Source organism: Pan troglodytes, chromosome X (genome assembly GCF_028858775.2).
Source record: "Pan troglodytes isolate AG18354 chromosome X, NHGRI_mPanTro3-v2.0_pri, whole genome shotgun sequence".
NCBI classification, from domain to species: domain Eukaryota; kingdom Metazoa; phylum Chordata; class Mammalia; order Primates; family Hominidae; genus Pan; species Pan troglodytes.
In genome coordinates, this window is record NC_072421.2 from 127,635,007 (window position 1) to 127,658,184 (window position 23,178).

The 23,178-nt window shown below is 43.7% G+C and overlaps 1 protein-coding gene across 4 annotated transcripts in view; it reads right to left on the bottom strand.

Moving 5' to 3' along the window:
- Positions 1 to 16,731: 16,731 nt before the first annotated feature.
- ZNF280C (zinc finger protein 280C) overlaps positions 16,732 to 23,178 on the bottom strand; it is a 65,983-nt gene continuing 59,536 nt past the window's right edge. For all 4 annotated transcript variants that reach the window (XM_016943894.3, XM_063804881.1, XM_016943896.3 and 1 more), the window contains 3 exons: positions 19,281 to 19,399; positions 19,101 to 19,137; positions 16,732 to 18,976 (listed from right to left, as the gene is read on the bottom strand). In XM_016943894.3, the coding sequence (XP_016799383.1) occupies positions 18,961 to 18,976; positions 19,101 to 19,137; positions 19,281 to 19,399 (172 nt within the window). In that variant the 3' untranslated portion in view covers positions 16,732 to 18,960. The remainder of the gene's footprint in view (positions 18,977 to 19,100; positions 19,138 to 19,280; positions 19,400 to 23,178) is intronic.

The window sequence follows — 23,178 nt, forward strand, 5'->3', positions numbered from 1 at the left end:
GGGAAGCGGGCAAAATCGGGGCAAAATCAGGGGGGCAGGAATGACCTTGGAAGTTGGAAGAGAGGACAACTGGGGGTCTGGCCCAAGGAGAGCTGAGCAGTGCTAACAGGAGCCGAGGTTGGGAAGGGCTTGTGCATCAGGCAGAACAGTTTGGAGACTTTTTTTTTTTTTTTTTTTTGAGACAGAGTCTCGCTCTGTTGCCCAGACTGGAGTGCAGTGGTGCGATCTCAGCTCACTGTAACCTCCACCTCCCGGGTTCAAACAATTCTCCCTGCCTCAGCCTCCTGAGTAGCTGGGATTACAGGCACCTGCCACCACGCCCAGCTAATGTTTGTATTTTTTAGTAGAGACAAGGTTTCACCACTTTGGCCAGGCTGGTCTCAACTCCTGGCCTCAGGTGATTTGCCTGCCTCTGCCTTCCAAAGTGCTGGGATTACAGGCGTGAGCCACCGCACCGAGCTCGGACTTACTTTCTGAGCCGATGAGAGCTCTTGGTAGTTTTCCAGCAGGAGAGTCCTATAGTTATTTCTCATACATCTGGTCTTATTATTGATACGAAAGCTCCTTGTCCAATTGTGAAAGTAACTAAAAGTGGCTAGTAAAGGCTTGTCTACAATAGCTCCAGGTGGATTTCTTTGCATGAAAGATGGTGTGCTCCTTTAGGGGTCTCTCTTGTTGGAATCCCGCTGTGAGGGGGTCTCGGGAAGACAGCTCTTGAACACTTTCCTCTGTTAGGCATATGGAGCTCTGCTCCTAGACAGCGAAGGGTAACACACACCAGATGTTCTTCCCACCCAAATAAAGAGCTTGTCTAGTCCTGCCTGGCTCATCCTTGCAGCCCTCTCCACCCCATCCCATCCCCCTCTGGCCTCAGACTCAGTTCAGCCCCCAGTGGCCTCAGACTCAGTCCAGCCCCCAGTCTGGTTCTCGTCACTTGACTTTTGCCTGGATCTCAGTCTTTGGAATCTGCCTAGCACTCCAGTTAGAGCTGCTTTTCTTACTAGTTGTCCCCATCCAACTCCCAGCCCCAGAATCTCCCCCAAAGGGCTGGGCTCCCACTGTCTGTGGATGAGCTGCGTGCTGGAAGCCTGGTTGCTATACCTCTCCCAGATGGAACATCCCATGACCTTGTCTCACACTCCAGACACTGACTCCTTGCTCAGGACACAACCTGTTGTTGTGTCGCCTTTTGGTTGCCGTCACCTGGCTTGCAGACCTAGGCTACTGCTCAGTTACTACAAGTGCATTTGTCTGTCCTAATGGGTGCATTTCAGTTTCGGTCCAGGCCCCTCTTGGTCAGGCCTCTTTCTTCAGTTACAGGGGCCAAGGATGACAACATTCCTAGTGTTATGAGCCCTCTAACCAGGATTGCCTCTGACAACTTCTAGGCTTCTAGGCTTTCTTTCCTCCCCTCCCCTCCCCTCTCCTCCTCTTTCTTTCATTCTTTTTTCTTTCTTTCCTTCCTTCCTTCCTTCCTTCCTTTTCTTTCTTTCTTATTTTTTTTTGACAGAGTTTCACTCTCGTCGCCCAGGCTGGAGTGCAATGGCACAATCTTGGCTCACTGCAACCTCCACTCCCAGATTCAAGCAATTCTCCTGCCTGAGCCTCCCGAGTAGCTGGGATTACAGGTGCCCACCACCATGCCCAGCTAATTTTTCTATTTTTCTAGAGACGGGGTTTCACCATGTTGGCCAGGCTGGTCTCAAACTCCTGACCTCAGGTGATCTGCCCACCTCGGCCTCCCAAAGTACTGGGATTACAGTCATGAGTCACTGCGCCTGGCCACCTCCTAGGCTTTTAACAAACATTCACTGAGAGCCCACTATGTGCCACTGTTCTGAATCCTGGGGTTACATACATGAACAAAGTCCTGCTCTCCTAAAGGAGACAGACACTAAACAAGAAATGAGGACCCTAAATAAGCTCATTTGAGAGAGTGATAAGGACTCTGGGAGCCACAAAACAGGGTAAATGAATTGAAGGTGACAGACGTGGGGGAGGGTAACATATTGCTGGAGTGGCACAAAAGACATCTTTGAAGAGATGCCACTTGAGCTGAGAACTGAATGAAGAAAAGCAACCAGGGACAGGTGCAATGACTCATGCCTGTAATCTCAGAGCTTTGGGGGGCCAAGATGGGAGGATTGCTTGAGCCCAGGAGTTCAAGACCAGGCTGGGCAATATGGTGAGACCCTGTCTCTAGAAAAAAAAAATTAAAATTAGCCCAGTGCAATGTTGCGTACCTGTAGTTCCAGCTACTCGGAAGGTTGAGGTGGGAGGAACCCTTGAGCTGGGAATGTGAAGGCCCCAGTGAGCCAAGATCACACTAGTGCCCTTCAGCCTGGGTGAGAGAGTGAGATTCTGTCTCAGAAAAAAAAAAAAAAAGAAATAAAGAAAAGAAAAAGGGAGAAGAGAACCCCAAGCAGCAGAAACAGCAAATGTCAAGATCCAGAGGCAGGTGGTGTGACATTGGCGTGTTTGAGGGACAGAAAGGGGGCTACTATGGAGATGGCTGGAATAGAGCAAGCAAAGGAGAGAGTGGCAAGAAATAGGTAAGGCCAGGTCTATGGGGGCCCTATGGGCCATGACTGGGAGTTTTCTTTTCTTTTTCTATTTTATTTTATTATTATTATTATTATTTTTATTTGAGACAGAGTCTCACACTGTTGCCCAGGCTGGAGTGCAGTGGCACAGTCTCAGCTCACTACAACCTCTGTGTCCCAGGTTCAAGTGATTCTCCCGCCTCAGCCTCCTGAGCAGCTGGGATTACAAGTGTACCACTACACCCAGCTAATTTTTGTATTTTTGGTAGAGACGAGGTTTCACCATGTTGGCCAGGCTCAAACTCCTGACCTCAAGTGAGGCCTTGGCCTCCCAAAGTGCTGGGATTACAGACGTGAGCCACCATGCCCAGCCTCCTATTTTATGTTTTTGAGACAGGATCTCACTCTGTCGCCCAGGCTGGAGTGCAGTGGCACGATCTTGGCTCACTGCAGCCTCGACCTCTCAACCCAGGCAACTCCCCCCTTCCATCTCCCGAGTAGCTGGGCCTACAGGCATGTACCACCATGCCCAGATAATTTATTTTTAGTTTTTGTGGAGATGGTGTTTCTCTATGTTGTTCAGCTCGGTCTCAAATAGCTAGTGAGATCTCTTTTGCAGCCCCAGAACTGAATGATGGCAACAGCACGGTTGTATGATGGTGCTCAGGCCTCCCTCAGATTGAGGGAGAGGATATGGGAATAGGCTTGACCCACAGCATACCCAGTAGAAGGGGACCCAGGAGGCCAGAGAACCATGAGACTCTTGTTTCTGTGAGGGTGGTGAGGAGTGGAGGGATTCAAAGGAAGGACAGTGCCTCCAGCATCATTTGGCCTTACTGTGTCTCTGGAACTATTCATGTTGGTCCCTGCCTTTCTTCTATGGCTCCCCTTCACTATCTAGATCTGTACCTTTGGGACTTTGCCTGTGCTACAGACAAAGAACCTGGAGAAATAATTACTAACATTTGAATGCTTATAATGCACCGGGCACCGCGCTGAAACACTTTACATTCATTCACTAGCTCATTTAATGCTCCTTCAACCCTATGGAGTGGAATAATGATTTCCATTTATTTATTTGTTTGTTTGTTTGTTTATTTATGTTTTGAGACGGAGTCTCACTCTGTCGCCCAGGCTAGAGTGCAGTGGCGTGATCTCAGCTCACCGCAACCTCCGCCTCCAGGGTTCAAGTGATTCTCCTGCCTCAGCCTCCCGAGTACCTGGGATTACAGGTGCACACCACCACGCCCAGCTAATTTTTGTCTTTGCTTTTTTTTTTAGTAGACACGGCGTTTCACTATGTTGGTCAGGCTGGTCTCAAACTCCTGACCTTGTGATCTGCCCACCTCAGCCTCCCAAAGTGCTGGGATTACAGGCATGAGCCACCACGCCCAGCCTCCATTTTAATTTTTTATTATTTACTTTTAGTGACAGGGTCTTGCTGTGTTGCCCAAGCTAGAGTGCAGTGGTGTGATGACGGCCCACTGCAACCTCAAACTCCTAGGCTCAAGCGATCCTCTTGTCTCAGCCTCCTGAGTCGCTAGGACCACAAGTGTGTGCCACCACACTTGGCTAATTAAGAAAAAGTTTTGGCTGGGCGTGGTGGCTCACGTCTGTAATCCCAGCACTTTGGGAGGCCGAGGTGGACAGATCACCTGAGGTCTGGAGTTTGAGACCAGCCTGGCCAACACGGGAAAACCTCATCTCTATTAAAAATACAAAAATTAGCTGGGTGCGGTGGCGCGCGCCTGTAGTCCCAGCTACCCGGAAAGCTGAGGCAGGAGAATAGCTTGAACCCAGGAGGCGGAGGTTGCAGTGAGCTGAGATGGCATCACTGTACTCCAGCCTGGGTGACAGAGCAAGACTCTGTCTCAAATAAAAAAAAAAAAAAAGAGAAAATGGTTTTTGTATAGAGATGGGGTCTTGCTGTGTTGCCCAAACTGGTCTTGCACCCCTGGGCTCAAGTGATCCTCCTGCCTTGGCCTCCCAAAGTGTTGGGATTACAAGAGTGAGCCACCATGCCTGGCTGATTTCCATTGTATGAACAAGAACATGGATGCACTGAGACTTAGTGACTTGTCCAATGTAGTAAGCGATGAACGGGGATCTGTCTCACATCAAGTCTAGGCTCTTTCTGTGATATTACACTGTCTTTCTAGCCAGTTCCCAGCTCTGGGACTCTTGTAGGGATGCCAGGTTTACCCCAGCCAGTTTCCCTGACCCATGGGGGCCTGGCCAGCAGGCCATTCACTACCCAGGAGGCCCGTCTAGGACATTCCTCCCTGAATCAGATGCCGCAGACTGGATACCTCCAGGAAGCCCAGTGGGTTGACACTTATGTCAACTCTGGGCCAAAGGAGTCTCCGGGATGTCCTTGCCTTGGGCAGAAGCTGGGGACCACACAGCCAGCTGACTCTGCTGCCCTGCCTTTGGGGCTATAGCATCTTGCCACTGGGCCCCCCAAACTATCCTTTCCCTCAATATCTGCTCATTTGCTCAGGCCCCCGGATCCAGCCTGGGGACTGTCTTGCCAGGGTCCTTCCATCAGAGAGCCCAGGACCAGATGCTGCTCTGAGCACCACCACCTAGAGTAGTGCCAGGGAAGGATGCCCAGCCCAGAATAGCTGGAGCAGCCCCCACCCCTTGAGGGAAGCTGACTCAGCCCACCCTCAGTGTGTGCTGGGGGCAGAGGGGGGCATGCAGATGTGCTGAGAGCTCCCTGGAAAGCAAGGCTCAGCTTCTTCTGCAACTGTCACCAGCAGATGCAGAGAGAGGTCAGTATTTATCCTCTTGTAACACCTGAGGGGACATAATTCTTCCTTACCTTAAAGAGGCCCCTCCTTTATACAGCATCCCTCATTGCCTCACTGGAAGGGGCCTTGCTCCCTAAGGGCCTCCCTAGTCTCCTGAACCACTTCCAAGTCCCTTGAAAATCCCAGCATGATTCAAGTGGCACAGCCACATGAGTTAAAACCTTGTTCTGGGCCGGGTGCAGAGGCCGAGGTGGGTGGATCACCTGAGGTCAGGAGTTCGAGACAAGCCTGGCCAACATGGTGAAATCCTGTCTCTGCTAAAAATACAAAATTAGCCAGGCGTAGTGGTGCATGCCTGTAGTCCCAGCTACTCGGGAGGCTGAGGCAGGAGAATTACTTGAACCAGGGAGACAGAGGTTGCAGTGAGCCAAGATCACACCACTACACTTCAGCCTGGGCAACAGAGCAAGACTCCATCTCAAAAACAAAACCAAAAACCAAAAAACAAAAAACAAAAAAACCTTGTTCTGATTCCAAGTCCCCTTGACTTCTATGCCCCTAAGAGGCTGTGCTGGGGCAGGAGGACTGAGACAGGTTCCCAGAGATTCCCCTAGATTAGTGGTTCCCAAATGCCAGTTCACAGCTAACAGCATGAAACCAGTGAGGGACTTGTTAAAGTACAGACTCCTGGGGCCGCAGCCCCCAACACTCTGGTCAGGCAGATCTTGGGGGCAGGCCCAGGAATTAATTTGTATTGTTAGAATGTCCACAGCTGATTCTGATGTGCCTCTAGGTCTGGGGTGGGGGTGGGGTGGGGACGGGGTCGTTACCCCTAGGCTTCCTAGTGAGCCCTAAAATCAGAAATGACTTTTCCTGAGCCAGAGCTTCAAAACCAGCTGTATGAACCCCAGGGCGATCTGGGTAACCAGGGAACTCAGCCTGATAAAGTGGATCTTTTCAGGCCCTAAACTTAGGGTAAGTGAAACGGTTCCAGTTATACCCAACGTCCTTGGGTTGTTTCCTTGAAACTAGAAAGCAAGAGCCTCTTATCTATAAGAGACAACCGAAGACTAATCCCGAGTATAACCTGAGTATCAACCTCTCTGGACACAAGGCTCAAGATGTGAGAAAAAATAGATTACATGTCTGCCGCGCGCCTCCTGCTGGTAAGACTAATTAGTGAAGGCAGGAGGCAGGAAAGTTTATCAGTTTTTTTCTGACCAGTACTGACCATTTCCCGGGATGGACGCTCAAACAGAAGGCGCTAATCCTGGTCCCAATCTGTGCATTTAAACACCTGGAACTAGAGGGGTTACTCATAAAAGGGAATGGGCTGGGAGTGCCCTGCAGCTACCTCTGCCAAATCACTAGGGCTTAACTCTCCTAAGGGGAGTCTGTGAAACCTACTAGACTGGTAGAAGGGAGGGACAGAGAGGAGACATTGAGAAACACCTCACCTGCCCAGGGAGACAGATTTTGAAGCTGGGTAGGTAGGCAGTCCTGGTAGTCTTTTTTTTTTTTTTTTGAGACGGAGTCTCCCTCTGTCGCCCAGGCTGGAGTGCAGTGGCGCAATCTTGGCCCACTGCAAGCTCCGCCTCCTGGGTACACGGTGTTCTCCTGCCTCAGCCTCCCAAGTAGTTGGGACTACAGGTGCCTGCCACCACGCCCGGCTAATTTTTTGTATTTTTAGTAGAGACGGGGTTTCACCGTGTTGGCCAGGATGGTCTCGATCTCCTGACCTCGTGATCTGCCCGCCTTGGCCTCCCAAAGTGCTGGGATTACAGGCGTGAGCCACCGCGCCTGGCCAGTGGTCTCTCTTAAAGACTACCAGGATTGGCCGGGCGCGGTGGCTCACGCCTGTAATCCCAGCACTTTGGGAGGCCAAGGTGGGTGGATCGCGAGGTCAGGAGATGGAGACCAGCCTGGCCAACATGGTGAAACCCCTGTCTCTACTAAAAATACAAAAATTAGCTGGGTGTGGTGGCATGCACCCATAATCCTAGCTACTCAGGAGGCTGAGGCGGGAGAATTGCTTGAACCCGGGAGGCAGGGGTTGCAGTGAGCTGAGATCTCGCCACTGAGATCACGCCACTGCACTCCAGCCTGGGCGACAGAGCAAGACTCCGTCTCAGAAAAACAAACCAACCAACCCACCAGAGGGCATAGAGAGAGGCCCCTAAGCCATGATGTAGTTGAACTAGAATGAGAAATGGACCTCATAACCTGATTTGAATCTATAGGTGGTACTTAATCCCTTCCCCATCGATAAAGTAGGTACTGTGACCCTCTGAATTTAATCTTAAAGTACTGGAGAAAGTTTCAGGTACAAGCATAAATAAAAAAACCTGGGCCAGGCACGGTGGCTCACACCTGTAATCCAGCACTTTGGGAGGCCGAGGCGGGTGGGTCACCTGAGATTGGGAGTTTGAGACCAGCCTGGCCAACATGGTGAAACCCCATCTCTACTAAAAATACAAAAAATTAGCTGGGCCTCGTGGCCCTTGCCTGTAATCCCAGCTACTTGGGAGGCTGAGGCAGGAGAATCGCTTGAACCTGGGAGGCAGAGGTTGCAATGAGCCAAGATAGCGCCATTGCACTCCAGCCTGGGCGACAGAGTGAGACTCCGTTTCAAAACAAAACAAAACAAAACAGGCTGACCTGACCCCTACTCACCAATTCCAGGTAGAAACCCTGGCACTTCAGATAAAGGAGAGGTACCCCAGGCATTGTTGTTCTCCCTGTCTATTTAGGGAGATCACCAAATGAGAAGGATGATATCAGACCACATCTAGTTTTCAGTCTCGATGCTTCCAACCGAAATAATGACAATTATTAATAGCAGCTAACATTTATCGAGTGCTGTGTACTACTAAGTACAATGTTATATGCTTAATGTGGACCGTCATGCTTAATCCTCACATCACAATTACCCTCTGAGGTACAGAATGATGAAAGCTTCCTGCCGAAGGCCACATGACTGCCAAGTGTTGGAGCAGACTACAACTGAATGGTCTGAACCACAATGTTAATTTCCCTTATCTTTCTCTATTTCTCTCAACCCTGAGAGGAGGATGTGCTCCTGGGCCTGAAGTTAATGGTCCCATCTCTGCTTCATTTAGGATTAACTAGTAGATTAGATGGGAGTTGATGTTAGATGCCAGATATTATTTTATTGAAATTCAAGAAAATCCTGTAAAAATGATTTTCAATTCCATTTTGCAGAGGTGGAAACTGAGGTAATTTGTCATTCAGAAAAGAAATGGTTATCAGGAAGTACTGACCTGTTCACATTATAGAGCACCATTTTCCTTGCCCTGGTTTTAATCAAATCAGAGCATTTTCTTTAATGGAAGGTCTGTACTATTCAAAGCTGACTTTTGATCTGTCGACAAGTAAACAATCCTTATCCGGAGTTCGACAACTTCATTCCCTTCATTCTTAGCTGAATTCATTCTTAGGTCAGGCTTGGGCCCAGAACGTGGGGGTAAGGGTTGAGCAGGCTCCTGAGGAACAAATCATCCTCCCAGGAGGGGAGGGCAAGGCAGGGGGATGGAAAGTCTAGGAACGGATGGGCCAGCTTGAACAACTGAAACTTTTAAAAAAGAGGTATTTTAGAGGAGCTTCCTGCACCATTTGAAGGATGGGAAGAAATGACCTCCAAGGTCCTTTTCAGTTCTCCATTCCTCTGAACAACAAAAATAGTGATTGTGCACTGGTTTCTATGGCCATATGCATGTTAAGACAGCTATGAAGAGAACGAAGTTTTAGGTCTCTAGATAAGGATTGTTTACTTGTCAACAGATCAGAAGTCAGCTTCGAATAGTATAGACCTTTCAGTAAAGAAAGAAGGGAAGAGGGATTAAAACCAGAGCAGGAAAAATGGTGCTCTATAGTATGAACAAGCCAGTACTTCCTGATAACCATTTATTTTCAGAATGATGTTACCTCAGTTTCTGCATTTGCATAATGGAATCGAAAATCACCTTTATGGTATTTCCTTGAATTTAGATAAAATATAAAATGTATTTTATGCATAAACATTTGTGTATTATTCCTTATCCAATTCCCCTGACATAAAGGACACTTGTAAAGAATGAAAATGGAAGATCATTCATGTAGCGCCCAATCATTCAGTTTTAAAAATGAAGCTGTGCTGAATATGTCCTTCTTTTAAATTATTCAAAACTGAGGTAACTTGACCGCAAAGCCACTTGGAAGTTACCAAGATAACTAAATCAACTGTTTGAAATTACTTCAAATTGTGGCCTTTAAGGATTTGACTCAATCAATAAGACAACTTGTTAAGTAGCTGAGTTTTCCAAGCTTGGGGTATCTACTAATTTATCAAGGATTCTTATGTTCTGAGGCACTGAAGATTTGCTAGATAGAAATACCCTATTCTGTTATTTTATCAAGAGAAACACTTACACAACTTAACACTTTCCTTCGATTCTGTGTTATGATAATCTAGTTAGGAGAACATACTGGAGAAGATAGACGAGGGGAAAAATGGAGATAAGGGGAAAACAGAAAAGGACGATTTCAAGACTGAGTGAAAATATCCCTACTCTCTTGAGAAAGCAAGGTATTTCTCAATCATTTTAAAAGTCCTACAAAAGGAAAGAACACTTTACTACTGCTATTTAAAATTACATGTTTTTGGCCAGGAACGGTGGCTCACGCCTGTAATCCTAGCACTTTGGGAAGCTGAGGCGGGTGGATCACCTGAGGTCAGGAGTTCGAGACCAGCCTGACCAACATGGGGAAACCCCGTCTCCACTAAAAATACAAAGAAAATTAGCTGGGCGTGGTGGCGGGTGCCTGTAATCCCAGCTACTCAGGAGGTTGCGGCAGGAGACTCGCATGAACCCGGGAGGCAGAGGTTGCAGTGAGCCAAGATCGTGCCACTGCACTCCAGCCTGGGTGACAGAGCAACACCCTGTCTCAAAAAAAAAAAAAAAGAAAAAGAAAAAGAAAAAGAAAAAAATTACATGTTTTCATATAATTAATTGTATTGAATAAGTACCCAAGATTTCATTGATTCAAGATTCCTTTATTTCTGGAAGTGAATTCCTGGTAATAATGAATAAAGAAGTTTCTTTTAAAGAAGGGTCTTTAGCACAAAAGGAATGCTTCCCTCCAGAGCAGACAGGATTCCGTAGTAGTTTTCAATAAGGCAGTGTCATTTCGTAGTCCTTAGACAGAAAAAGCCAGAGCTACACTCATTTCCGACATTAGAGAATTATGCCATATGTAATTGAAGCACTGTGATAAGATGTCATCCACCCGACAGTTTGAAGGAATGTACTTCAAGACCTGGGAATTATAAGCCAAAGTTATGAATAACCACAATGTTGATGGATTGCCACTAAAACTGTCAGAGAAGATTCCACTGATGTGTTGTTTCCAGGGTCTCAGCAGTAGTGATAGTAACAGCAGTAACAGAATTAACAGCAATAACAGCTGAAGCAGCAGCAGGAGTAGCAGTAACATCAGCATTGTTTATTCATTGTCTACTCTGTCACGCCAGAGCCAAACGTTATACATATATAATATACAGATGGTCCTCGAGTTACAATGGTTTGACTTATGAGTTTTGTTTTGTTTTTTGTTGTTGTTGTTTTTTTGAGATGGAGTCGTGCTCTGTTGCCCAGGCTGGAGTGCAGTGGCGCCATCTCGGCTCACTGTAACCTCCGCCTCCCAGGTTCAAGCAATTCTCCAGCCTCAGCCTCACAAGAAGCTGGGATTACAGGCACACGCCACCATGCCCAGCTAATTTTTGTATTTTTTTTTTTTAGTAGAGACAGGGTTTCACCATGTTGGCCAGGCTGGTCTTGAACTCCTGACCTTGTGATCCTCCCGCCTTGGCCTCCCAAAGTGCTGAGATTACAGGCATGAGCCACCGTGCCCGGCCAGACTTATGACTTTTTTTGTTGTTGTTGTTGTTGTTGAGACAGTCTTTCTCCCTCGCCCAGGCTGGAGTGCAGGGGCACCATCTTGGCTCACTGCAACCTCCGCCTCCTGGGCTCAGGTGATCCTCCCACCTCAGCCTCCAGAGTAGCTGGGACTACAGGCGTGCACCACCACACCCGACTAATTTTTGTATTTTTAGTACAGACGGGATTTCCCCATGTTGGTCAGGCTGGTCTTGAACTCCTGGGCTCAGATGATTTGCCTGCCTCTGCCTCCCAAAGTGCTGGGATTATAGGCATGAGCCACCACGTCCAGCCAACTTATGATTTTTTGACTCTACAATGCTGTGAAAGGGATACACACACCTTCAGTAGAAACTGTACTTCAATTTTTTTTTCTGGGCTAGCAATATGCAGTAGGAGATTCTCTCGTGATGCTGGGCAGTGGCAGCGAGCCACAGCTCTCAGGCAGCCATGAGATCACAAGGGGTAAACAACCAAAAACACAGTGTACTGTGTTGCCAGTAGAGTTTGCCCAACTGTAGGCTAATGTAAGTGTTCTGAGCACATTCGAGGTAGGCTAGGCTAAGCTACGATGTTAGGTAAGTTAGGTGTGTTAAATGCATTTTCAATTTATGATATTTTCAATTTAGGATGGGTATGTCATAATGCAACCCCATTGTAAGTTGAGGAGCGTTTGTGTATATATATTCCTTACAACTTTGCAAGAATATCACCATTACATGCCTCTCACTGATGAGGAAGCTGAGACTGAACAAGTTCAGGTAATTTACTCAAGGCTACACAGCTGTTTAGATACAAAACCAGGATTGAAACCTAGGACTGTTATTTCGAGGCTACACTCTCTTCAGCAGCCCCCCAGCCACCGTATATCACAGTGGTATGGATAAACAGATATTTTTCAGTGTGGAGGATTAGAAACAGTAGAAGTCATGCACAGCAGCCTCTCCAAGTTTGTTGATGATAATAAGCTTTTTCAGGTGGTCAAATACCAAACTGACAAGAATCAGACTGCAGAAGGGTTTCAAAATCAGAGAAGAGAGGTATATGAATATGAGCATGAGGTGAACTATGGTGTGGCCAAGTATAAGGTAGTATAATATAGGGGAAATATCTTAATACTATTAGATTGGTGCAAAAGTAATTGCGGTTTTTGCCATTGAAAGTAATGGGAAAAACCGTGATTACTTTGGCACTAACCTAATATTTATAAATGACAATTACGACTAAAGTGAACCCAGGAGCATTAATAGACATTCCTTAAAAATATTAGTCTGGTGAGCTTGAGAAACCAAGAAATATAATGGTATGCTTATCTTTAGTACTATGTGCTTCAACAGTGACCCTCAAGAAAGCCACTGGGTTAGGAAAAGAGAGTTAATAGTCATTGATTGCGAAGGTGGTGTGAGGAGGCTGGAATGAAAAACTGGGTGAAGATTCGAACTATTTCTATCTGAATAAAATTAAGACAAATAAAATCAGGAAAGGTAGTCACAATGTAGCAATAATCCTAACAATGTTGGATTGCATTCCTGTGTGCCAATCACTGTTCTAAGTGGGATATACATATACTGTATTAACTCAATTAATTCCCTCAATTCTGAGTAGATGCTGTTACATGCAATTTACAAATAAGGAAAATGAGACACAGAGCCTAAAGTCACACACACAAATCTAATCACTGGTAGGGGAGGAATTCCAACCTAGGCAGTCTGCTGCAGAGCCTGGGCTCTAACCACTCCACTGCACTGCACCTGTAAGGGTGCAGAGAGGGTTTACTGCAGAGTCAGGTATTGAATCTTGGACCTTGTAATCCTAGTATTAAGACACTCTCTTGAAGCTGTTTAAACAGGAAGTAAGACTTTACAGACTAAGAAACTCTTTAATGGATAATAGGCTGAAAATAGTTCCAAGAAAAGTAGGTAGATTAATAAGCCAAGCATGAGTTACAGAGAAGCTAGATACGATTAAGTCTGAAACTTCTCGAGTTTGAAATCATGTAAAGTGACTGTCCCAGTTATGTATTCCTTAGATTTTATGAACACAATGGCCATACTATTTTTCCTGATATAATTTCTAAAAATATGAAAATGATTTTTTGAGAGCCTTGCTCTGCCACCCTTGAGTGCAGTGTGTGGGTTTATTTCTGGACTCTCATTCTATTCCACTTCTGTTTTTCTACCCTGTGGCAGGACCACACTGTTCTGATTACTTTAGCTTTGTGCCAAGTGTTTTTTCTTTTTTCTTTCTTTTTTTTTTTTTTGATGGAGTCTCACTCTGTCACCCAGGCTGGAGTGCAGTGGTGCGACCTTGGCTCACTGCAACCTCCGCCTCCCGGGTTCAAGTGATTCTCCTGCCTCAGCCTCCCAAGTAGCTGGGATTACAAGCGTGTGCCACCACACCAGGCTAATTTTTGTATTTTTTAGTAGAGACAGGTTTTCGCCATGTTGGCCAGGCTGGTCTCAAACTCCTGGCCTCATGATCCACCCGCCGCGGCCTCCCAAAGTGCTAGAATTACATGCATGAGCTGCCGCGCCTGACATGAAAATGATTATTGCTAGCCTCCAGTTACATGTTCCACCTTACAAGTGGTTCATGAACACCCTCAACAGTGTCTGTTGTTGTTCCCTTGTGTTCATGAGTTCTCATTTTTAGCTCTGAGAACATGTGGTATTTGGTTTTCTGTTCCTGCGTGGATATTTCATATAAACGGAATCACACAACATATGACCTTTTATCACTGTTTTCTTTCACTTAACATAATGTTTAAGAGGTCCATACACACTGTAGCAAGTATCAGCACTTCGTTCTTTTTTGTGGCTGAAAAATATTCCGTTGTATGGACACACCATAACTTTTGAGACAGAGTCTTGCTTTGTCACCCAGGCTGGAGTGCAGTGGTGTGATCTCAGCTCACTGCAACCTCTGCCTCCCAGGTTCAAGTGATTCTTGTGCCTCAGCCTCCCCAGTAGCTGGGACTTCAGACACCCACCACCACACCCAGCTAATTTTTGTATTTTTAGTAGTGACGGCGTTTTGCCATGTTGCCCAGGCTGGTCTCAAACTCCTGATCTCAGGTGATCCACCTGCCTCGGCCTCCCAAAGTGCTGGAATTACAGGCATGAACCACCGCGCCCGGCAACACACCATAATTTATTTATCCCTTTATCTGTGGGTGACATTTAGGCAATTTCTATCTTTTGGCTATTGTGAATAGTGCTGCTATGAACATGCATATACAAAGTATCTGAGTCTCTGCTTTGGATTCTTTGGAGTGAAACTGCCGGGTCATATGGTAATTCTACACTTAACCTTTTTGAGGAACTGCCAAACTGTTTTTCATAGTGGCTGGACCATTTTACACTGCCACCAGCAATACATGAGGGTTCCAATTTCTGCTTCAGGGCTTTTGCACTTGTTTCCCCTCTCTAGAAAGCTCCTCTGACAGATACCCAGGTGGCTCACTTCCTCACCTCCTTCAGGTCTTTACTCGAATACCATCTTCTCAAGAAGGCCCAACTTGACCATCAAATTTAAAACGGCAACCTCCCAACCACCAACCTGTATGTTGCTATCTCCCTTATTTTCCTCCATAGACTTCATCACCATTAACATACTATACGTTATTTACTTTCTATTGTCTGTCTCCCAACACAGAAATGTAAGTCCCATGAAGGCAGAGATTTCAGTTTGTATTTCCAACAACTACAACAGTGCCAGGCACATAGTAGGTAATATTTACCGAATAAATGAGACTGAGGGGCTGGGCGCAGTGGCTCAAGCCTGTAATCCCAGCACTTTGGGAGACCGACGCGGGCGGATCACAAGGTCAGGAGATCGAGACCATCCTGGCTAACATGGTGAAACCCAGTCTCTACTAAAAATACAGAGCTTGCAGTGAGCTGAGATCGCCCCATTGCACTCCAGCCTAGGCGACAGAGCGAGACTCCATCTCAAAAAAAAAAAAAAAAGAAAAAGAAAAAAGACTGAAAGAGGTGTTTTGCCAAAATGTGACACAAAGAAGGGCAAGAATCTAAGTCTTTGTCATTTAGTGTTTTTTTAAAAAATAATAATAGTGATGGACTGAAACTGAGCCAACCATACCTTTTATTCAGTTGAAAACAAAAAAGGACACAAGCATGACATGGCTATTTCTGAATCAGGTGAAATAACTAACAGTCTGAAGGTGAAGAGGGATCAGATTGTCAAGCTAAAACTCACTAACACCTATTAAAACTCAACTGCTTATAACAAGTAAGCTTAGTACTGACTGCATAAATAGTTTTATTTAAACAAAGTTTAAAAAGTGATGCTATGGGACACATAACTTCCAGAGCATTAAACTTTAAAATAACTTGATACATAGTATAAGAAACAGAATCCTATGGAAGAACACAAAACTGTACCTCTACCTAAAATACTGCTATAGCAAGAATGTGGTTTTCTGTATTTTTGAACTGTGATAGAGACAGAGAAAATATCTGTAAATAAAAAGAAGACCAATGCTAAAAATGCAAATAAGTTGTTATTTCTGGGAAAAAGTTTAAAACTTAAAGTTGGGTGTCATTAATGCTGCTGAATGAAAATGATTTTAAATGGCAAATTTCATACATTTTACCACAATAAAAAAAGTAAAAAAAAAAAAATGGGTAGAAAAATGGTGTTTGACAAAACATCCTAGAGAAAGGTATGGAAAGAAAAGGATTACCAAGTCCACGACTATGACATAAGCCCCTTTTGGAGATTTGGGAAAATCATTTAGAGCAGAAATCTGTTTGGAAAATTAAAATTAATGGATTCAACTCCTGACTATGAATTGCAAGGAGTATACTACATAGCAGTGGCCAATGACACTGGCTTTCAGTGTTTCAAAGTATATCAAAGCAGTTTTAATTTTCTTTTTTTTTTTTTTTTAAAGCAGGGTCTTGCTTTGTGGCTTAGGCTGGAATGCAGTGGCATGATCATAGTTCACTGCAGCCTCAAACTTCTGGGCTCAAGCGATCCTCCTGCCTCAGCCTCCTGAGTAGCTAGGACTACAGGCATATGCCACCACACCCAGTTTTTTTTTTTTTTTTTTTTTTTTTTTTTTTTGTGGTAGAGACAGAGTGTTGCTATGTTGCCCAGGCTGGTCTTAAACTCCTGGCTCCCACCTCGGCCTCTCAAAGTATTGGGGATTACTGGCATGAGCCACTGTACCTGGTCCAGTTCTAATTTTGGAGTTAAAAAACACCCATATTGAGTCAAATGACTTCAGAGCCTGCCCACCTTCATGATTATTAAGATCACAAAGGGGGCTTTTGCTAGCTGCTCAAGAAATTAGTAAAGTGTAAATAGTTTGCTTTTAACTGTGCTGGAGGAAAAAGTACAAGATGTGCTCAGCAGATAAAGCTTTCAGTCTGCAGGTCAAGCAATCAGGCTCCACGGAACTAGGAGCAAAGCAATGCTCCTATAGTTATATGATAGCTTTTATATGAAGTTATTTATTAGAAATTTCCAAGGCACTTTAACAATACAAATTTTATTAAAAAAATAACATCAAAACTGTTCAGCAAATCTGTATTCAATGTAACCAAAATAAACACACAAGAAATTAAAAAAATATACATCTATATATATATGAGCAAGAAACAAGTGCATTTTTTGGTCCCAATATTTTTTGAATATATTATCTTTATCCAGAGGAATTACATTAATGGCTAAGAAGGTATTATGTATTAGATGTATAGAAATGTAACTTTAAAACTTGTTTTAAGTTCTGTAAGAAGAGTTTTGCCAATTCTTTATGTCTTTGAAATCAGAATCCCTAAGCTAATGTTAATGATAGGCCCAAGACAGAGCATGTAATAATGTCTAATGGTCTGGACAAGTATGAAATTAAGAAGCTACCAATAAGTAGCTACACGAAATCTGTAGGCAATTCTAAGAAATGTCTTGGAGTTTGTAATAAGAACAAAACAAACACAAAGAGAAGAGTTCAAAAGTAGACATAAAATGGACATCAGCAAATTTCATGAATCTGGGACAAAGAAGTGATGGAAAAATAAAATAGAGTAAAATAAATTTAAGAACAATATAAAACCAAGCTACCAAAATAAAATTAAAAAAAATGTTTAAAAATGTGAATATCGGTCGGGTGCAGCGGCTCACACCTGTAATCCCAGCACTTTGGGAGGACGAGGCGGGCTGATCATGACGTCAGGAGATCGAGACCATCCTGGCTAACATGGTGAAACCCTGTCTCTACTAAAAATACAAAAAATTAAAAATTAGCCGGGCGTGGTGGCAGGCGCCTGTCATCCCAGGTACTTGGGAGACTGAGGCAGGAGAATGGCGTGAACCCAGGAGGCGGAGCTTGCAGTGAGCCAAGATCGCGCCACTGCACTCCAGCCTGGGTGACAGAGCAAGACTCTGTCTTAAAAAAAGAAAAAAAATAAAGTGAATATCAGTATTGCTGAAAATTCCTAGAATATTGGATAAAACTTTAAATGAAAACGTGAATAACTGACTTTGGGAACTGTAATGGTAGAAATTTTGTTTTTCCAAAAACAAGAAAAGTAACCTTGGTTCCCAATACAACCAGAATTTTGATATTCCTTGGACTGCATGCCTGCTAGAGGAAGATTAAAGAACAGCAGCCAAAATGGCTAAACGTCAGCCTGGATGTTGAAGCACTGATCTAAAAACAATATAAAACCAAGCTACCAAAATAAAACAAAATAAAATGTAAAAAATGTTTAAAAATGAGAATATTAGTATTGCTGAAAATTCCTAGAATACTGGATAAAACTTTAAATAACATGAACAACTGTGTCTTTGGGAACTGTAATCGTAGAAATTTTCTTTATCCAAGAACAAGAAAGTAACCTTGGTTCCCATACAATCAGAATTTTGATATTCCTTGGACTGCATGCCTGCTAGAGGAAAATTAAAGAGCAGCAGCCAAAATGGTTAAACGTCAACCTGGATGTTGAAGCACTGATCTCATGGACTTTTCTTGGTTAGAATCGACCCATAAGCTTAAGATCAAAAGCCAAAGCTCCCAATGGGAAGCTGTGCTCTATTTGGTGGGCCTTGAGGTCATCTCTGGCCAAATCAGTATCAGCCTTATGGGAGGTCAGTCAGGTAGGAAGGGACTCTCCCCAAGATCTGATTTCTGAAGGCCACAAACTAGAGGAGGTCTCACAGTCAAATAATTCACATTTCTTGGAAAGAAAGAACAGGTATCAGTTGTGTCCATCAAAAGGGGACACTGTCCAGGAGTACCCTGGATATTTTTTGAAACTTATGTGTTGCTTCTTCATTTGAAAAATATGAAAAATAGAACAGTAATGAACAAGGAATGAAGAAAAAATGGTTATCTGACCTAAACATGTAAGACTTATAAGAAATTAAGAAAGCAGACAAAACAGACAGAAAAAGATGAACAGTCATATTACCTGGAATGTAATATTCTGAAGGCAAGTCAAGTATAGCAGAGAAAAACAAAAGGCATTTTTGGAGAGAGCCAACTGGAGAAAAAAATATGTTAAAGATATGTTAACCTGACGCAAAGATAAGGTGGAATAACAATGTAGTGGCATCTGAAAGCTGAAAAGGGCTGAATAATGAGAGCTAGTGTCATAAACTTGGCTGTTTAACTGCCCTTTGTGTGAGAAAATACTTCAGAACTTTGAACTTAGGAACTTCCAACTTGTCTTGCACCAGGTTGCATGAACTCCATGGAGCAGGAATCTATTTCAATGAGCAGCTTTAAAAAAAAAAAAAAAAAACTTTAATATTTTTCATTTATATTAATATTAATGATTCATTAAAAAATACAACAGTGCTAAAGTCCATCAAAGCAAAATGCACTGAAGGAAAATTAAACTTACCCAGTAGTGGGTTCAGAAGTTGAGGTACTTTTGGAAACTGAAATCAAAAGAGTTTTACATTTACAATAGCATATATGAAGAGTGAGACTATCAATTTAATACATGGGTCCATATGGTGTCCGATCAAAAGTACTGAAATAAATATCAGAAAATCAAAGAAACACAATTATATATACGTACCATTCTCTATTATAACTTGGCAAGTATGAGTTTTACGTTGACTTAAGTGTTTAGCCATACGATCTAAGCCAGAAGAATCAGCTAGGAAATCACATTTAAGGCACACTAGAGTAATGCCCCTATGAAAAAAAAGAAGACAGTAAGAAATATTCTTATCATTTATGAAAATCCATATGAGCTCAATTACTTTTCCATGTACTAACTTGATTTGCATTTTAGTCTCCACAACCGTCATTTTCCAATTTTGTTACATAAACTTGATATATTTAAAATAGTTCTCTAGAAAATGGCATCGCTGGCCAGCGCAGTGGCTCACGCCTGTAATCCCAGCACTTTGGGAGGCAGAGGTGGATGGATCACCTGAGGTCAGGAGTTCGAGACCAGCCTGACCAATATGGTGAAACCTCGTCTCTACTAAAAATACAAAAATTAGCCAGGCATCATGGCGTGAGTCTGTAGCCCCAGCTACTCTCAGCTACTCGGGAGGCTGAGACAGGAGAATTGCTTGAACCCAGGAGGCGGAGGTTGCAGTGAGCCAAGATTGTGCCACTGCACTCCAGCTGCGAGACTTTGTTAAAAAAAAAAAAAAAAGGAAAAGAAAATGGCATCGCCACATTCAAATTACGCTAACATTTAGTGCTTTATAAATTGTCACCTCTCAACTTGTTGCTGAAAGCTAGGCATCAAGAGACTCAAAGCCAAGTCTCCCTTAACAACTTAAGTAATGTGTGCAAGTTATTACTTACAAAGCAAGGATATAATATTCATTCACTGAAATATATAAATATTCATTTGCTGACAACCTTCTTCACCCACACTGTACTACTAGGTATTGTAGATATAACAGTAAACAAAAAAGGTACAGTCTGTGGATTCTGCAATCTAGTATCTTAGTCAAATGAGGATAAAATTAGAAAAGAAATGTGAAGGTTTTAAAATCCTGTAATTATCAGTTTATTAACAAAGCATACATATACTTCTGAAGTTCATCAGATACTTTAAATATTTCACCTCTATAGGAAACCAGTGCATACCTTGGATTGACTTCTTTAGTTTTTTTTTTTTTTTTTTTTTTTTTTTTGAGACGGAGTCTGGCTCTGTTGTCCAGGCTGGAGTGCAGTGGCACAATCTTGGCTCACTGCAAGCTCCGCCTCCCGGGTTCATGCCATTCTCCTGCCTCAGCCTTCCAAGTAGCTGGGACTACAGGTGCCTGCCACCACGCCTGGCTAATTTTTTTGTATTTTTTAGTAGACAGGGTTTCACTGTGTTAGCCAGGATGGTCTCAATCTCCTGACCTCGTGATCCACCCGCCTCGGCCTCCCAAAGTGCTGGGATTATAGGCGTAAGCCACCGTGCCTGGCTACTTCTCTAGTTTTAACAACCTGTTGTGGATTTACACCTAGCCAGAACTCCTGCACATCAAAAATTATCTTCATAAAACTGGAATCATGTGCTTTCCCCATGAAATTTAGGGGGAAAGTCTCTTTTATGATGCCATTTCCCTAATACTGAGGCTCAAATATGTAGTTATCTCTGACTTTCTTCTTACGTAAAACATTCAATATTTCAAACGTTTTATGATGTTAACGATTTATCGAGTACTTACTCTATGCCAGTCTGAGGGTTTTAGACATTATTGCCTGATCTAAATCTTATGGCAACCCAAAGAGATAGGTGCTATAATTATTACCTTTTTACAGAGGACAGAATTAGTTTCAGTAATCTACTGAGGCCAGGATCAGGTTGGAAATGGAGCCCTTTGATTCTGAAGCCCATGCTCTTAAATATGATGTGATACCACCCCACCACCTCAGCCCAGGGCATTATTAAGTAAGTCTTAACCACTACAATAGCCTTAACCAGCCTATGTGTCTCATGCAGCTGCAACTCATCCTGTATACTCCTCCAAAGTGATCTTCCTTCTGCACCCTTGATTCTACTCAAAACATCAATGGCTTCCCCAATGTCTTCCAAATGAAAATTAAGCCCAAACTCCCTAGCCTTGTTTTCAAGGATTCAACAATCTGCATCTAAGTTCAAAACTATCTCCCCAGACTGATCTTTTTTTATTTTTGGAATGGAGTCCCACTCTGTCACCCAGGCTGGAGTGCAGTGGCGCGATCTCGGCTCACTGTAACCTCCACCTCCCGGGTTCAAGTGATTCTCTTGCCTCAGCCTCTGAGTAGCTGCGATTACAGGCGCACACCACCATGCCCGGCTAATTTTTTTTGCATTTTTAGTAGAGATGGGGTTTTGCCATGTTGGCCAGGTTGGTCTTAAACTCCTGACCTCAGGTGATCCACCCACCTCAGCCGCCCAAAGTGCTGGGATTACAGGCGTGAGTCACCGTGCCCGGCCAACTTTGATCTTAATATAATACTATGCTATATGAACTTTGTGCTTCATCCAAATTTTACTCCTAGTTATTCACTGTGATTCCGGAGAATAGAATGTGTATAGTTTCTGCATTTTCCTTTCTGAACTTTCATTCATGTTATTTCTTCCAACTAGAATGCCCTTGTGCCTCTTCTTGTAAGTAGAAACCTTTCTCCCCTTTGAAATCTGTATCTCTCACTGCACTTACTAGAAACCTCTTTGAATTACTGTAGTTATTTATGTTCACACCTTATATCCATACCCCTTTAATAAATTGTACATTCCTTGAAGGTTGGTACAAGCCTTCTTCATCACGGTCATCTGTATAGGACTTCCTACGCTGTGTTATACACGATAGGTACACAATAAATAGCTAAAGAATATTTCATTTTAACAAAATAGTAATTATGAAAAAATTGTTTATAGAAATACAAAATGCTATGTCCATACACAGATTTTTTTTTTTAAATTTTTTGAGACCGAGTCTCACTGTGGCCCACGCTGGGGTATAGTGGCGCAATCTTGGCTCACTGCAACCTCCGCCTTCCAGGTTCAAGCAATTCTCGTGCCTCAGCCTCCTGAGTAGCTGGGATGACAGGCATGCACCACCACGCCCGGCGAATTTTTGTATTTTTAGTAGAGACGGGGTTTCACCATGTTGGCCAGGCTGGTCCTGAACTCCTGGCCTCAAGTGATCCACCCGCCTTGGTCTCCCAAAGTGCTGGGATTACAGGTGTGAGCCACTGCACCCGACCCATACACAGAATTTGACCAATTTTCTATTTAGATGTGAGATCCACTCAAGTTGAAAAAAAAGCACCTCAGATCTTTCAAATCATACAGTTAATTTAAAAACCAAGCATACAATTGAGCTTGACCATAATGTGGTAAAAATCAAATCGAAGTCTCATCTTTAGAATTAAATCTCTTTTCATTCTTATAAGCATTTTTCAGTAAAGGTAACACCTAATATATTTTACTCTTTTCTAATTCCTCGAATTCAATGCTTTAAAAATAGCATAATTTTTTTTTTTTTTTAGATGGAGTTTTGCTCTTTTGCACAGGCTGGAGTTAAGTGGTGCAATCTCGGCTCACTGTAACCTCTGCCCTCCGGGTTCAAGCGATTCTCCTGCCTCAGCCTCCCAAGTAGCTGGGATTACAGGTGCCTGCCACCATGCCCGGCTAATTTTGGTATTTTTAGTAGAGACAGGGTTTCGCCATGTTGGCCAGGCTGATCTCGAACTCCTGACCTCAGGTGATCCACCCGCCTCAGCCTCCCAAAGTGCTAGGATTACAGGTGTGAACCACTGCACTTGGCCTAACATGAGTATGTTTTAAAAATACAATAAAAATTTCCTCTATGAGCTGTTGGTCCAACATTATCCACATAATTCATTTTCAACATATACATTAACTTATTCAACAAATATTTACCAAGTGCCTACTATGTGCCAGGTACTATGTGCCTGGCAAACATCTGTCAACATGAGCAAAATAATTAACAAAGGAAGATGGAGTCAAA